The sequence below is a fragment of the Podarcis vaucheri genome, assembly GCF_965113315.1.
Source record: "Podarcis vaucheri genome assembly, chromosome: 6".
Lineage (NCBI taxonomy): Eukaryota > Metazoa > Chordata > Lepidosauria > Squamata > Lacertidae > Podarcis > Podarcis vaucheri.
Genome location: NC_138764.1, coordinates 67,934,200 through 67,951,846, shown reverse-complemented (window position 1 = coordinate 67,951,846; position 17,647 = coordinate 67,934,200). Strand labels below are relative to the sequence as shown.

Sequence of the window (17,647 nt, the reverse complement as noted above, 5' to 3'; positions counted from 1 at the left end):
TCTGATTTGGGAAGTTTGATTTTATTTCCCAAGCTTGCAAGACTGTGCAGTCTTAATTTAATTTGCTTTCACTTTTTACTAAGGAGAGAGCTCAGCATTCCCCCCTGCCCCCAGATTCAACTGCAAAGTAGTTGATCCATTGTGTGCTTCAGCCAGTGGGGAAGAGAGAAGCAAGGAGATGAATGGAAGCAGCCGGGGCAGTGTGTGCACAAGCAGCTGCGGCAGAGAGTTCTGCCACAGTCTTCTTATTCCTTGCTTGCTATTAACATTTCTTACTGAATTTAATGGAAGCCAGAATCACACACCAGATATAGGGGTGGCTTCCTTCCTTCCTTCTGTTCTTTCTTTCTCTAAATAGGGAAGCATATAACTTTAGTACCCTTTGTTTCTGCTGGTATTAAAATTTGCTGCCCTTCTAGGCTACCTTTTGACATTTCATTCTTCTGTATCTTTTGAAGGTGAGAGAGCCCTTTTCTCCTGCTTCCAAGAGTTTGTGATGTGCAAAACAGAAAATCCCCTGACATCTAGGACAGTCCTAGTTGTCAATGTGCTGCACACCCTGCTCCATCTTAAGTTCTCATCCCCAGTAGTGATAGTACTCTGATCTTTGTGCAACAGATAAACAGTCTAATAGCAGCAAAGCATATTAATCATTTTTTTCTGATTCAGTGTACGAATCATAGAGTAAGAAAGGTCCCTAAGGGTCACAGAAGCCAACCGAGGTCCCTTGGGAGCACCCAATAAAATATTTTAGGGGGCTGCCATTTGACATTTTCCCATGCGCTTTGCATTCCTTGGAGCAGGGGTGGATTAACCATTAAGCAAAACAAGCATGTGCTTAGGGCAGAGGCTTTTGACCTTTTTGAGTCCACAGCTCCTTTGACCAACTACATTCTTTCTGCAGCACCCCTGTGGGGCTCAGGGGCCCAGTTATGCCACCCCTTGCCTACAAAGCTGGCAGCCTCTCGCCCTTTTTTGAATACCCTTCCTTGTGGAGTGTTCCCTCAGCTTCCTCTCCCCTCCCCTTCCCTTGGGAATCCTCTGGGCAGCAGCCACCACCTCCCCGGCCTCTGAGCTGTGCTACCTGCCCCAAAAAGAGGTGCCTGCTCACACTGCCCCACAGGGGCCTGGGAAGACAATGCCCCCAGCCTTAGTGGCCCAACAGAGACTGGCCGAAGCTGAACATGATGCCAGCACCTTATTGTGGGAGGCAGCAGTGGCAGGAGCAGGTGCTGGGACTGCATGGCGGAGAGGCTCCCCTTCAGAACCAGGCTGTCAGCTCCAGGCAGGCCTTGCATACAGCAAGCACAAGAAATGCCAGTGTAGTGCCTGTTCTCGGTATGCAGAGGGTCGCAAGGCCAGCTGGCTAGTCCCAGCTGGGTCGTCTCCTTCCAGCCACCCCTCGGCGAAGACCCATTGGCCTCTGCTCTGACGTAAATCAGCGACCCAGGCTTCAATGCTAGGGCACACTATATCAGCCGAGCGAACTGCGCACACAGAGTAGGCGTGAGGCTTGTGGAAGGATACTACAACTACGGATTTATTAATCATAAATCAGGAGAAAGAAACATGTCGTCTCTCTCTTTGTCTTCTCAGAGAGACAGAGAGAAGCCAAAACTATACACACAACGGAAGTTAGAGAGAAGCAAAAACTATACACACAACGGAAGTTCCCAGCAGACTGTGCTGATATGTAAACAGACATGTGACATGCAACAGTTCCATGTCTGCAACTACAGGTGGAATGGAATTTTCCAACAGTGCCTGCCTGCCTGCCTGCCTTCCTGGCCTCCCACTTGTCTGTCCATTCCCACCACCAGGGGTGTGCGGTTGGTGTGCCTGGGATTTGTGATGCATAGTGATTGGCTGCCACTGTGGTGAGCATCGCTGTGGACATGGTGGACACTTCATCTCCTGTTTGCTTCCATTCCTTTGCTGTGCCACTTCCCATGAGTTATCTATATCTAGCCTCACAGTTTGTACACACCTGATATGGGTGCCTGCAGCCAGTTCAACTGGCATCTCCCCTTCCTGAGCCTCCTGACTGAGCTCTAGATCTGGTGTACTTTATGCTGGCTTTACTTACGCCAGCATAATTTACTCCAGCTTCCTATGCTTACGTTTGCCCTGTAAGCTTCACCTTGTGCACCTATAGCCACTGTTTTCCTGCTTTGCACAGAGGCAACTGGCTTCAAAAGTATTTTAGCAGAAGTAATTTTAATTGATCAGCATGCGACCCTAACAGGGCATGTGTAGTTGTTGTTGAAGAGAAGCAATGTACCTGAAAGAAGCTGGTGGGGGGAGAGGAGGAGGAAGCCAATGCAATTGAATGGATGGTGCTTTCTATTTAGAGTGGCATCGGGGCAAGCCATCCGTAAGTCCCCTTGGAAGAATAAACATGCTTTGTGGGTTTCCCCCTCCCCATTCTCTCTGTAGCAACAGCGTGTAGCAGAGGCAAGTCTCACTGGAGGTTGATGGCTTACAACAGGTCAAGGTTAGTGGAAATGGGCTCCGGGTCTCTGTGCAGCAGAGCGTACCACATCCATGCTTGTACTCATTGTAACACCAGGTCGTACATGAAAATGAACAGGCTAATATGGTCAGGTGGGTGTTTGGGGGCAAATGGAGCAAACAAGGGGAGAAGCTGCCAGAGTTGTCATCCGTCCCCCCCAGCTTATTTGTTTCTTTTCTTATTATTTTCATCTTTTGCAGTTTCCTGGAAAATCAAAGTATTATTTTTTTCTTATGAACAACCAGGATGTCTTGACCTTTTCCCCTCCTTTTACAATAAAAACAGAAAGCAAGGAAGCATTTAAGCCAGTGACTTAAATAAAGCGGCACCTGATTCATAGTTGGTTTCTTTGTTTTGTTTTATCAGTTGCAGCCGTCGAAGCTGCAAAGAGCAGTGGAAACCCAGCACAACCCTTTCCCTGGTGCTATTTTTCCGCTGAAATCTCCCCAGCTGCTTTTTGCTGGGGTATGTATCTACCTATAGATATCTCTACCTATGTAATGCAAAAAGCAGTTTTGATTTTGACTGGGGAAACAGCACATTTCACCCCATGCTGTTCTTCTCCTTTGGTTTCTAGAGAATAGCTGCATTTTTAAATCAAAAAGAACAAGGGGGGGGGAGACTTTCCCAGGGATAAGCTACATGCTACTGAGCTTGTCGTGTCATATGGCCCTCAAGGACGGAAGGGATATATGTTGCAAAGAGAAGAGTTCCTGTTTACCCAGCATGCTGACTACTTAAAAAAAACCACTGATAATAAAGGGCACAATAAGACTGCAGTACTTTTAATTTGCAATGGGTGCTTCCACAGAGCAGTGTTTTGTGGATGTAGTGCTGCTCATGCATGGAAGTTTTCTACAGTGTCCACACAATATTGGCCTCATTGAAATGCTGTCTGATATTATTTTTCCATTTAACCCACATTTACTGTTTCTGCAAAAGAAAATTAAAAAACAACATGGAAATAGTGCATCTGCATTAAAGAGGGAGGAAAAGTGGATTGTTGTTGGGTTTTTTGTTTTTTGATTACCTGTCCTTCATCCTAATGTCCTAGGGTAGATTAAAGCATTAAAAAATATTAAAACAATATTAAAATCAATTTAAAACAATTTGCAATCATACAAATAAGGTGGATCCTAAAAACATACACCTCAGATGTCAAAAGCCAGGGTAAAGGAGTACATCTTCAGCATTCTCCTGAAGCTTTATAATGAAGGTGCCAGATGCCCCTCTGTGGGGAAGGAGTCCCACAGCTTAGGGGTCACCACAGAGAATGCCCTCTCCTGGGCTGCCATCTCTCGATCCTTTGAGAGCAGAGGAACTACCAAGATGGCCCCCTTTCAGCACTCAAGAGGGTCAGTAGGGAAGGAGTCTGTCTTGTGGGTATTTGGGGCCTGAGTGGTTATAGGTTTTAAACACTAACATTAGCACCTTGAATTGGGCCCAGAAATTATCTGGCAACCAGTGCAGCTATTTTTAGTTCATTTAGAAAAGTACTTACATATCACCATTTTGCAAAGCATCAGGGTGGAGATAAATAAATGGATAAATGTGAATGGTCTCAGCCAGTCTATATTGTCATATCCAGGATACTAAGATGGTGAGTACACTATTTCAAAAATAAGAGAATTTAGAAATCTTTGATGCTGACTCCACTAGAGCTGCAGTGTTCTTACAGGAAGGTCATTTGTTTAAGGAGCTGCAGGGATCTAGAATAAGGGTCAGTCCTACCAAATAAGAAGCATCTGGCTTCTCTTCTGTTGCATCATGAGAGGTGGCTTTTCCAGCAGAGTGAAAGATTCCCTGGAGTTAGATTATGTAGCAAAACAATTAACCTTTTCTCTGTTGGAAACTATTCCTTGCCGATACCTATTAATTGTCATAACCTGTACAGAAGGCAGAACAGCAATGTCAATAAAATATACCCTGTCTTACTGCGAGTGTTTGGTACAAGTATGACTTTAATGTTTAGCTGCTGAAAAGATGCCAACCATGAGCAAAGAAAGGACAAACTTATTTCACCCAGCAAGCATCCATCAGATCTGACATCCATCCTGTATCTCTAGACAAATTAGGAATCATTAATTCTTCATTATGCTGGGGAGTCTTATCCTACCTCGAGTATTCGTAATGTGTCTATTATTCTCACCCACTGCAAATACAGTTAACCTCAAGGCCATGGGACATCAAGATAGATGGCAGTCAATGAAAGGGACAAGTTAATGGTTCTTCATATGTCTCATTATAGTACACAAGCCCTGAACATTTTGTTTTATTGCAAAATTATTCCGGCATCTGTGAATTCCATATCCTGTTACAATAAAATATTTGACCTCCTGTGGTGGCCTCACTTAACCTGGAAGATAGTAGCCTGGAGACTGATTCAAAAGATTCCAAGGAAGACGATTTTATGTATAAAATGACTACGTAAATGACTATATAAGATACGGCTGACACAGTCCTTTTGCACCGGGGTTTCATGATAATTTTTACACCAAAAAAGGTGAAATTCATTCCACCACTTTTCACCTTTTAACAGTGAGCTGCCATTGATTTTTGCACTTTGCTTACTGACGACAGTTCAGTGTAGTCCATTTTGTCTCTAGCTAAGCAGTTTTAATTTATCCTGAGGTGTAGACAAGGGAAAGGTGTTTTGTGTATTTTGTGTATCTCATCGTGCAACCAGTTTTTTTTTAGTAAGTATTTGCACTTGTTAGTTAGAAAAATACTTTTTCTAGTTCAGTGAAGCAAAGTGTGTGAAGTTGGAAGGCAAGCATGTTGGGAAGACTGGTGATAAAATCAGGATTGCATACCACAGAAAAAAATGGCAGAGAAAAAAAAGACAAATGCTTGGTTTATGTGCTTTGAACACTGTACCAAGGCAGGGGTTGTCAATCTTTTTAGAGCAGTGGGCACATTTTGAATACTGAGAAAATGTCATTGGTACCAGTTACAAAATGGCTGCCATGGGAACATGGCATAATACAACATGGCTGGTGTGCCGACATGGCGCAACACAGAATGAAGGAGAGTATTGTCATTGCTGCTGCTGCTGCCACCACCTAAACAACCTTGAGCTTGGGAAGCAAGGGAAGAAAAGAGAGCAGCAAATAACTGAGTACCAGTATCGATGGAACTGTCTGGAAATTTTGTCTGACTGGGCTAATAACAAAGGAAAGAAATGTTAAGAGGGACAGCTTGAAAGAGAGCATGCCTTTGTCAGAGGGAGACAGAGGAATATGAGAGAGTTCACAACCAGAATAAGGAAAAATGGAACAATAACCAGCATATTATACCCAGAGAACTATTGTTATTGGCTGGCTTATAAACTGAATTAATTAATAAATGTTGTTTTTTTTAATGCATTAAAACTTTAAAATCTTTTCTCTCTCTCTGTGAAGTTTTGTTTAAAACCTCTTGCAACACCCCCTTCCTATCTTTTGCCCTTCTAATGAGCTATTTAACTACTTCGTTTATTTTTTTGTGCACTTTGATTTGTGGAGTTGCTAGGAGCGTTTTGTTCTATTATTCACCACAGGCTTCTGTGAGTATGTGTGTGCGCATAAACATGCAAGCCTCCCCCCACACCTGTGCTTATTATGTGCCATCAGAAGGTGCTTGGCAGTCCGCAGCCTTGCCAACTGCCACTAATATATAAACACATCAGTAAAATATATAGGGTCATCAGATGGTTTGGAAGGTCTTTTATTTCTCACTTCTGTAATCGAAGTAGAAGGGACAGATTGATTTTCCCCCCTTCTGCTTCTAGAGAAGAAAGATAGTTCAAATGAGCTGACTGTACTTCAGGTGACAGACATTACTAGGGATAAACAACACCAGTGAGTCAAGAATGTTATAATCAATGGGTGAGCAGCTGTTATTCTGTTCAAGTGGTTTTCTTATGTTGTCTATAGACTGCTCTCCATCCCTTGTGTTTGGAAGTCCAGTTTCCTTTACGTGATACATATTCTGTGTGGATGTCTAAGTGGTAGAAGGGGGGCAGTATACAAGCTGCTAATTTGTTGGAAGAGCAAATGATGTGGCGTCTATATAAGGCTTTGTGCATAGTGTATTGCACAGCTGCTGTTTGTTGTGGTATTTGGGTGCATAGCATTAACATGTAATGTGTTGCTATGGGGCTATGCATTGACTGTAAAGGTAAAGGTAAAGGGACCCCTGTCCATTACGTCCAGTTGTGGCCGACTCTGGGGTTGCAACGCTCATCTTGCATTATTGGCCGAGGGAGCCGGCATACAGCTTCCAGGTCATGTGGCCAGCACATGGAAGAGCAGCACACTGAGACGCCATTTACCTTCCCTATTTATCTACTTGCACTTTGACGTGCTTTCGAACTGCTAGGTGGGCAGGAGCAGGGACCGAGCAACGGGAGCTCACCCTGCCGTGGGGATTCGAACCGCCGACCTTCTGATCGGCAAGTCCTAGGCTCTGTGGTTTAACCCACAGCACCACCCACGTCCCAATGCATTGCATTGCATTGACTGGACTGGACTATAAATGGTATACATTTTGGGGTTTGGACTCAAGAGAGCTAGCTGTGCCAGAAGGATTTCTTAAAGCTGATTAAACCTGCTGGCCAAGTCTGGTCATACCTTTCTGAGGCTGCTGGCGTATGGCTTGAAATAGTGAGGAACAATTTGAATCTTCCTTAACTTTAAGGAAAAACAACAGACTGCAGTTGTCAAGTTTGAGCCAGAGATTGAGAAAAACCTGGAGACAGAGATTAGTTTGGTCCCTAAACTAACAGCATTTGGGCTGGCTGGGACAGTGAGTTTACTTTGGCTGTTTGTTGGAGTGCTCTAGGTTTTGCATCCACCTATGCCTAGCTGTAGATTTGTAAATAAATTCAAATATTCCAGTGACTTCCGTCCAAAGGAAATTAAACCCATGTACACATTGAATCCCTGCAACTGCTCACTGCTCAGAAAAGTAAAGTAAGAGTAGCAATACTGTTTAAGGTAATATTTTGGGAATGTCATAATTTTTAGTACTTGTGTTGTGCCAAGGAGAGGTCCTGGTTCTAGTGTCCCAGAAAAGATGTCAGATAACATTGCCAATCCTGTTCCCTACAAATGTCATGCCGTGCACCCTTTTATATACTGTGCAAAGGCTTAAACCACACAGGCGCACCTAGGCAGCTTTGGCCCCTTGTGCAATACAAGTTGCAGCAATAGACAGCTGTAGCTGCACTCATAAATGGTGTCAACTAACAACACTTCATTTGCCAATGTCAGAGATTAGATTCAGGCTATAAAGTAGTCAGTTATGAAAGTAGTGTCATACCAAACTCTGCAAGAAATATACAAGCTTCCATGCTTCACAAATCAGGCATGATGAAAGCATTCTCCAGACTTGCTAACCCATGAGGAAAGATCACGGGGATGAATGCATCAGCGTCATGCTCCCCTCACCCTCCACAAACTTTTGAAGTGGAGACCACCTATGGTGTTTCCCGGTGTATTTTAAAACCTTCTAAAACGTGTGGGGATCCTCCATGAATATAGGGGCTCCCCACTTCAGAATTTCAGCCTTCAATTCATGTAGGCTGATGTACGGCTACAGCCAGCATGCTCATTCATTCCCACAGCCCCCATTGTGTGTTAGCACCTAATCCAAATACCTGATGAGGCCTTCTGTCTATGAGTCTACAAAAACAAACTTGTAGATGAGTTGTTATGTAGAAGCTTGATTCATCACATGTGGCCTGAATCTAGATAATGGATTTAATTGTCTTAGCAATATAGTTACAGTGGTGCCCCGCAAGACGAATGCCTCGCAAGACGGAAAAACTCGCTAGACGAAAGGGTTTTTTGTTTTCTGAGCTGCTTCGCAAGACGAATTTCCCTATGGGCTTGCTTTGCAAGACGAAAACGTCTTGCAAGTTTGTTTCCTTTTTCTTAACACCGTTAATACAGTTGCGACTTGACTTCAAGGAGCAACTCATAGAACGTGGTGTGGTAGCCTTTTTTGAGGTTTTTGGTGATTTTTGAAGCTTTTCCAAAACTTTTCCGACACCGTGCTTCGCAAGACGAAAAATTCGCTAGACGAAAAAACTCGCGGAACGAATTAATTTCGTCATGCGAGGCACCACTGTATTTGTCTTATCAGTGCCAGTACCGGGAAGCTTATGTTATTATCAACACTGCTTTGTAAATCATCACTACAGTATTTATTTTCATACATTTAGCATTTTATCCCTAACTTCTGGCCTCACTATTAAAATTTTATATCTTTTACATCAATGCCCATTTATATATCTGCCAATTTGTCATAACCTTCCATGCATCCAATGAAGTGGACTGTAGTCCTTTAATGCTTATGCCATAATAAACCAATTAGTGTTTAAGATTGCATAAGAATTAAAGTGTTTTGCTTTAATTTTGCATTTGTTGCAACAAAACTATCAACAACTACCCCACTGAAACTTGTATGTCGCTATTCCAGCTGGAATCGGTCCAGTGAAATAGATATATAATACCTTGTCATTCCTATTCTCTTGACAGCAAAAACCATGTATACTGAGAAGGATTTGCAGAATGGAAGATATTCCCGTAATTGTAATGGCTGTGTATCTTTTTACGACAGACAGTTGTTGACATGTTGGTTAGGAAGTCACAATATGTACATTTTATATGCACCTTAAAGACCAACTAAGTTAGTTCTTGGTATGAGCTTTCGTGTGCATGCACACTTCTTCAGAGACCAACACGGCTACCTATCTACTACATTTTATATGTTTTATTTGAATAATATTTGTAAGAGTTCATAGGCTTTTGGAAGACCAAGCCAACACAAACATTGGCCAACAGAATCTATGCACAGAAGGAAAAGATGCCACCTATTTTGTATGCCTCTGGGCTGAGCCTGGCACTGACATGCAATACGGTGGGCCTCCTATTGAGCTGCCGGTGCCAGTAACTCTACATTTCTCTCCTTTCAAGTACTGTCAGCCTCTACTAAGTTTTGCTTGCAAGGTTCATAAAGACTGTCATTCATTGTGGTGTAGCTACATAAACACCGATTTGTTGTGCTCTAAATGTTAGTGACTTCACAGCGAAGCTGTTCTAAACAGTAAATCTCTTGTAGAAGAGCCACACTCTCTTTCCTGCTGAATGATATTGCCACTGCTTTAGACTGTGCTTACTTTAAATAAACTACAGCTGGAGGGGATCTTCCCCTTTTGAATGATGGATTCTGAGGGGTGTTTTTCTCCCCCTAATCCTAGTTAATGTTACTTTTCTGACTATGTCAGACTATCCAATTAGGCCTAACGATCAGTTACAAGCACCAGCACACTCAAGTGTTCAGTTTTTCAGCCTCTTTCTTTCTTAATGCACACACCATATTAAATTAAACTCTCTTCCAGTCTGCAGCTTTTACAAGCTAAATGAAGAGACTGTACTCTTTCTTTGCAGCTCTTCATCAGATGCAAGAGAATTGTGTGCCCCTTGACTTTCACAAGGTTATTCAAGAGAATGTTTTTTATTCAGTGACTGGGCCTGAGAGACCTGCAAGCAAAGGACAGTGTATAGGTGAGGTATTGAGCAAGTGATATAAATTCTTAGGGGTGCTTTTGGCCCCATAATAAAATGGTGGCAAATGTAATCATGCAATATTGACATGGTTATTGCTCAGGTTGTGGTTATATCACAGTTTGTATTGTGTTGCAGTTAATGTTCATGTTTCTTTTTTATCAGAATTTAACAAGGGCACTCCAGCATGCAAGTTTTTTGTGTTTTTTAAGAGAGCTGGGATGCAAATTTACTGCTCCTCTATTCACATTACTAGAAAAGCTAGTGTTCCACTCTTCCCGACAATCCATGTTCAGGAAAGCATTCAGGAAAGTAAGAGGAAGGGAAGGACTTCACAGCTCTAGCTTTGCATATGTGAAAGGGGAGGAAAATGAATTGTCTTTTTGGAAGAGTCCCTTTTGTGCACTTGCATCTTGATTTGGAAAGGGTGATGTGGGGGCAGCAACAGATTTCGATACAATCCTATATCCAGAATGGAATTGGAATTGGAAGGAAGCTGCTTTACAGCAATTGTCCTTTATTCTGGGGTAGGAAACCCAAAGATTTGCCTCTGAACTGTGGTCCTGCCCCACAGCTTGAGATGCCACAAGTATGATCCATAGGGTAGGCACCACATGCACATTACTACTACTACTACTACTACTACTACTACTACTACTCCTACTACTACTCTTATGGCTTGTACCCCATTGCCATGATATATATTTGGTCAGGGTTAGCACTCACTACTCCGGCTGAAGTATTCTGCACAAGCTGCAACCTCAGGACCAGCCAGAAGAGAAACCTCATACAGGGCACATTACAGTAGTCTATGATTACCAGCATCTGAACCTGTGAATGTATCACAGCAAGCCTGGGGTTCCAACATCCCATTCACTGACTATTTGAGGGTGCAACAGAGACAGCAATTTAGGTCTTTTTTGCTGCCTTTGTCACTATATCTTAGGCATGGTGGCATGCTTTAAACACTGTTCCATTGGTTTCACACTTGATCTTGCACCACTTCTAGTCCAGCCATCCTCCAGCCTACATCATTGTTTGTAGCTCTGAGGAAAACCAAGGAGCACAACAAGCTCCATAGTGTTGAAGTGGGCACCCCCAAGCTGAACCTCATCTCATTGCTCTACAATAAGGTAAGTGCATCAACAAGAACGACAGGAGTTTTATATCAAGACCACAATGCCCCTGGTTTGCCACCACAGTGCTAAATCAAATGTGCAGAACACTTCTGTACAACTGAAAATGAGAATTTGCTGTCAAAAACACTTCCAGCTAGACATAATTTTTTGGATAGTGTCCCAGAATGCTCTGGGTGGTCTTTTAAGACTACAGAGCACAGACCACAGTGGGCTATACATTTTGGCAGGGCTATCAGCTTTTTTCATGTCTCCTGCCAGTGATAGGATGGAAAACATAACCAAAGATTTGTGAGACTTTTCTTGAAAACATGCCATGAAGTAAATAAAGGAGATGAAGAAGGAAACATTTTGTACTAATGCTGTACAGATGCCAATCTACTTCTTAGTGAGCACCAATACCCCAAGGTAAAATTGGATCTTAAAGCATTCCTCCCCTTGACTATGTAATCTGTGTGGAGTAACACTGTGCATGTGTGTTTTGTTATATCATATGGAGTTATTTGGTTACATATTTATGTTGTTCTTGCTGTTAATGTAATGTAAGCTGTTTGTCCCAAACCAGCTGAAGTTAATTGACTTTAAGTTCCAATGAGGAGGAGCTCTAAGTACTTACATAACAAAGGGCCTCTGGATAGCTCAGTTGATTAGAGTGTGGTGCTGGTAACACCAAGGTTGCAGGTTTGAGCCCCATATGGGATAGCTGCATATTCCTGCATTGCAGGGAGTTGGAATAGATGATCCTTAGGATCCTTTCTAGCGCTACAGTTCTATGATTCTATGAGACTTGTCCTGAAATATGCCATGGAGCAGCTGGAATAAACTGAACATGTTGGACAACATGATCCCCTCAGAAGAACTGTGGTTTCTGATGGGTTACCTGGGACAAAATGTGACCCATTTGGAGATCGTAGTTGGCTAAGGAAGGGCTTTCCAAAACAATTGGTTGGCATGCTAAGCAGCCAGTTCTGGGCACCACAATTTAATAAGGATATTGACAAGCTGGAGCGTGTGCAGAGGAGGGAAACCAAGATGATCAAGGGTTTGGAGACCAAGCCTTATGAGGAACTGTTAAAGGAACTAGGTATGTTTAGCCTGGAAAAACCTGGAAAAGAGGAAATACATGATAGCCACCTTCAAATATCTAAAGGGCTGTCACATGGAAGATGGAGCAAGCTTGTTTTCTCCTGCTCTGGAGTGTAGGACCCGAACCAATGAATTCAAGAAAGATTCCGACTAAACATCAAGAAGAACTTTCTGACACTAAGAGCTATTCAATAGTGGAACAGACACTCTTGGGAGGTTGTGGACTTTCCTTCATTGGAGGTTTTTAAGCAGAGGTTGGATGGTCTTCTGTCTTGGATGCTTTAATTAAGATTTCCTTCATTGCAAGGGGTTGAACTAGATGGCCCTCAGGGTCCCTTACAACTCTACATTTCTATGATTCTTTGCACAGCCACCTATGGAGGAAAACAGAAGAGTCAAGGGGTTAAGAGGCATGCTCAGAGTGCAAACAAGACTGGGCACCTGGAAAACACCTTGACATCTCCTGTTAAAACAGGGATGGGGAACCTGTGGCCCTCCAGATATTGTTGGATTCTTAATGGCCAGTGGTCAGGTATGATGAAATCTGTAATTCAACAACCTCTGGAGGCCACAGATTCCCCACCCTAAGTTAGAAGGATCAAACAGCATAGGAATTGATGCAAAAAGACCTCTGCCCAAGACCTCAGAGACCTCCTGGCACCTTTCAGAGTCAACTATATAACAAAACAACAACTATATTGGGCTAGTTAGACAAACAGTCTAACCTGGTATAAGGCAACTACCTATGATCTGGGAATTCATTCTTGCCCTCCTTGTACCTGTCACACAGCAATGCCAATCGTGGCAGACAAATTAAGAAAAGAGAGCACCATTTCACTTTCTTAGCACAGAGCAGGCTCTAAATCCTCCAGATCTCTATTACCAAGGAGATTGCTATGACTAACATATGCTTTCACAAATAGCTTTGATAATCATCACATCACTAACAATGGAATGCGCCTAGGCTATCTTAGCTGAGATTCTAGCACCCCCTACAGTTTGTCCCTTAATTAGCAGTTTATCACTTTTGTTCTCTTGTGTTATGGTAATTTTAAAATGCAATATTAAAAACAGTTTGAAGCAAATTGTTGTTTTTTTAAATGTTGCAGAGATTTTCCTTAGATACTGTACACCATGATGTGCTTCTTTGGATAGACATGGTATTTTTTCAGTTAAAGTTGTGAGGTTTTTCCATAGACATGGCTCTGAAGCCTTAATGTGCTTCGGATTTCCTTTAAGGCATTTGCCCTTTTTAACAGATCCCTGTCCCTTGTCCTTAAATCTTGACGATCTCTCTCCCCAGACAATGCATGATGCTGATGTTGTCCTCTCTTTGGTCTCATGCAGGCCTGCAGCACCAATCTACACCCTGGAAAAAGAGAACAAACCAGTACAGCACTATAGTAACAGAGGACTGTGAGACTTATTTCTTCCGACTTTTCTTATTCTTACTTTAGGTTTACGAGAGTTCTAACACCTCTTTAACAGCTCTCAAGTTGGCAGTCATTGAAGGCCGCTCAGTGGTGTGGGTGGCTTTCCTACTTTTCAATGTATTAGTACTCTCTTCTTAATCATCCCTCTTTCCCCTTGTCTGCTACTGTCTGCCATACTGTTCTGTGGCTATTCTGTGGTTTAATAATAAGCTGTTCACTGATTTAACAATGCTAAGCTGTGTTCAATAGATCCTAGTTAACCCACTGATCAGTGGCCTACCCTCTGAGACAGTCAGTTGATGGATGACAAGAATTCTTCAATTAGTGTGTTCTTAATAAGCCAACTAGCCCTGCTGCAAAGGCCAATCAAGTTAGGAATTATACAAAGTAGACTTCAGGAACTGTCTTACCAGCAGCATCAGGCTAAAAAAAAAGCCTGAAGCCCAATGATGAAGCACATTCTAGTGGCCATTAACATTTAAGTTACAGAATTCACTATGTTCTGCTTATTGGCTAGACTATCAGAATCTTAAATTTGCCTGCAACTGGGAAACAGGCTATTCTTCTCTAATGTTTGCTCATGTAGAAGGGCATGTAGCTGAAATTTTGTTTTCTAGTCTCTCCCTCACAAAAAGCACCTGAAGGCAGGAGGAAAAGCTTGGGTATTTAAAGTTAATAATTAATTTCATTTGTTTAATTAAGTGAATGCATTTGTTTAAAATTAATATTTGTTTTATTATTGTGTGCATGGATGCAGAACACTTGCAGGCACACCAGGGATTGGCCCATAGCATTGTATGTTTCGAACAGTGGGAGGAAAAATGCAAATTCTTCCTTTGCCACTCCTGATTACTTCCTTGCCTTGGAGCTTCCCATGGGCCACATGGCAGAGTAGTGGTGGTGGTGAGAGCAAAGCCTAGTGAATGCCTTAGTACTCTCTTCTTCACTGCTCATGGCAGCTGCAGTGGCACCAGCAGAATTATGACAATGATGCCACCTTCCACCATTGCAGGGTCAGATTGGACCTGGGTCAAAGATGATGGGGCAAGAAGATGACATGCTGGATGGACTAGCTTTTCCTGTTTGTTGCCCCATTTTCTATTGGTCCAGATTGTCTCTGCTGCCAAAGTGCTCTCCAACCATCAGACACTGTTGGCTATTTGCAGTATGGTAGCGCTGCAGAGAGCTTGCTGGGGAGACTCAAAGGGAGATTAAAAAGGGACTCAAAAATAACTTAAACAAGGTTTTAATAAGAAAAACAAAAACTCCATTTACACTAATACATCAACAAACCAGACCCAACCACCAACCCATCCCCCAGGGTAATGGGAGAGCTAGGTGCTGCTCCTTATATACTACACCCAATTGCTGACACAGCTTAATCAATACAATTCAGCAGCACCTGCTATGTTTCACAGCTGTAAAGCTGGGTCTTGTTATTTTGCTCTGGCCCTTGCTCTGGCCCCTTAAAGACATACACATCGAGTGGAACAATGATGAACCTTTACATTTAAAGAAACCATTCAACAGACACATGTTAGCCAGAACTAACAGTGCAGAACTGGCGCAGCAGCCACAATTTCAGGTCCCAGGAAGAAGTCTTGTATGTGTTGAGTGTGCGCGTGCATGCGTACGTGTACATACATATGTACAAAAGGGTACAAGTGGTACCTCTGGTTACAAACTTAATTCGTTCTGGAGGTCCGTTCTTAACCCGAAACCGTTCTTAACCTGAGGCGTGCTTTCGCTAATGGGGCCTCCTGCTGCCACCACACCGCCTGTGCACAATTTCTGTTCTCATCTTCCATGATGCAATCCCAGGAGAATCACATGACCCACACCTTGATGTCACCATGAAAAGAAGCGTGTGTGTTTTTCAAAGTGAGAGTGCAGTGTGAGAGTGTGGCATCCAAAATGGCTGACGCAATCTCATGGGAAAAGAACAGGGCACAGGTATGGAGTAGGCAATTTTTCTTCAGAGAACAAATGAGGAGCCTTGTGACTGCACATTTTGCCTCAAAGCTCTGTTTCCACCTGTGTTGGAAACTTACACTGATTAAAAAGAAAGATGGGAATTTGGGGGCTTATGACTCAGCCAGGAGTAATGCACACTCACCACAGATTGAAGATCTGAAAGGGGCTGTATTGTGATCTAAATGGCTGAGTGACAATTACTTCAAAACAAACTATTTTTTGAGCCCAGGATGGAGTCAAGGAAGCTCAGCACCACCATCAAAACACAACAGTCTGAATCAATTCAAGCTTTAAAATGAGCTTATTTTCCATGGTGAATTTTTGCTCGGTTCCTCTCAGCAGTTTTCACCATTATGGCTGCAGTCCCAATGAAAGTAGTCCAGACTGCATAGTGTTGCTGTCACAGCAACTGCTCTCAAAGAGCTTTGCACAGAATTCAGCACATTGCTGCTGCTCCAAAAGACAAGTGCTAAATAACAGTAGCAACAGGCATGAGGGCACATGATGCAGCTGTCTTGCTGATGGTAAGCAGGCTTCTGCCTGGTCAGTACTTGGATGGGAAGCTATCTGGGAACCCCATGTATGCTGCCTTGACCTCCAGGATGAAAGGAATATTAGATATACCAGATATACCAGGATAGCAGCCTGCAGCCCGAGGCCCGGGGAGCGAGGCGCTGCGTACCCCAGGCTTTGGGCAGCTATCCGCAAGCCTTCGAAGCCCAGCGGGAGTTCCCTCCGGGTTCAGAAGGCTTGCGTATAGCAGCAAGCTCCAGGAGTGAAGGTGAGGTCACGCGCAACCTCGCCCCCGCTCCCGGACTCGTTCTGAGCTTCCCCCGCCCCAGCCCCGTGGCTAAAATGGAGGCCAAGGCAGCGAGCGGGATGGATCCTGATGGCTGTCTTGGCTTCTTTGCTCTTTGGGGCTGGAGTCGAAATATTTTTTTTCTCTTCATTACCCCCCCCAAAAAAAAACCTAGGTGCGCTCTATGGTCTGGTGCCCCCTATAGAGCAAAAAATACGGTAAATCAGGGAAAGGACAAAGTACCTGTTTTACTCTCGGTATAACCAGGAGCTAAATATATAATTTTCCTCTCCTTTCTTCCTCTCACTTCATTATGTAAAATAGGATTTCCCCATTATCTATTAAGGAAAGCCTATGTGATAATCTCATTAATCACAAAAGACTTCAAGGAAAGAGCATGAGACTAGAGAAGACCAGGACAAAATTAACCTCATCCATAAACTGGTTGTCACTGCTGTGTTTGTGTTGTGGTAATGCCAATAGTGTGTCTTCTAGTCGCATCTATAATTTTCATAGGGAAGTAAAATTTAATAAATGATTCACTTTTATATTATTGTGAAAACTGAAGCAATAGCAACACCTACCACAAGGGGGAAACATTGTGCCATGTAATCCATATTCTAAAACTATGGATATAAATTGAGACACTTGTAGAATTATAATGCAAAGTAACTTGATTCTCGCCTCCTGCACTAATGTGTGGATCAGAACATAATTGTCCTTTGGACTTCACACTTTTCCCAGTGTTATGATATAGTTCTTGGCAAGAAACAAAACAAAAACAAAACAACACCAAAATGCATTAAAATAATAATAATAATAATAATAATTTATTATTTGTACCCCGCCCATCTGGCTGGGTTTCCCCAGCCACTCTGGGCGGCTTCCACAGAAACCAAAAACACTAAAATATCATACATTAAAAGCTTCCCTGAATAGGGCCGCCTTAAGATGTCTTCTGAATGTCAGGTAGTTGTCCATCACCTTGACATCCAATGGGAGGGCATTCCACAGGGCGGGTGCCACCACCGAAAAGGCCCTCTGCCTGGTTCCCTGTAGCTTCGCTTCTCGTAATGAGGGAACCGCCAGAAGGCCCTCGGCGCTGGACCTCAGTGTCCGGGCAGAACGATGGGGGTGGAGACGCTCCTTCAGGTATA

General features: G+C 43.1%; 2 protein-coding genes across 2 annotated transcripts in view; one reads left to right on the top strand and one right to left on the bottom strand.

Moving 5' to 3' along the window:
- CD34 (CD34 molecule) overlaps nt 1-17,647 on the top strand; it is a 138,351-nt gene that overhangs the window by 51,166 nt on the left and 69,538 nt on the right. The window lies entirely within an intron of this gene.
- The window catches only part of LOC309535364 (uncharacterized protein), a 123,300-nt gene continuing 117,362 nt past the window's right edge, over nt 11,710-17,647 (bottom strand). Inside the window, exon 5 of the mRNA XM_082228409.1 lies at nt 11,710-13,653. Within this exon, the coding sequence (XP_082084535.1) occupies nt 13,457-13,653 (197 nt within the window). The 3' untranslated portion in view covers nt 11,710-13,456. The remainder of the gene's footprint in view (nt 13,654-17,647) is intronic.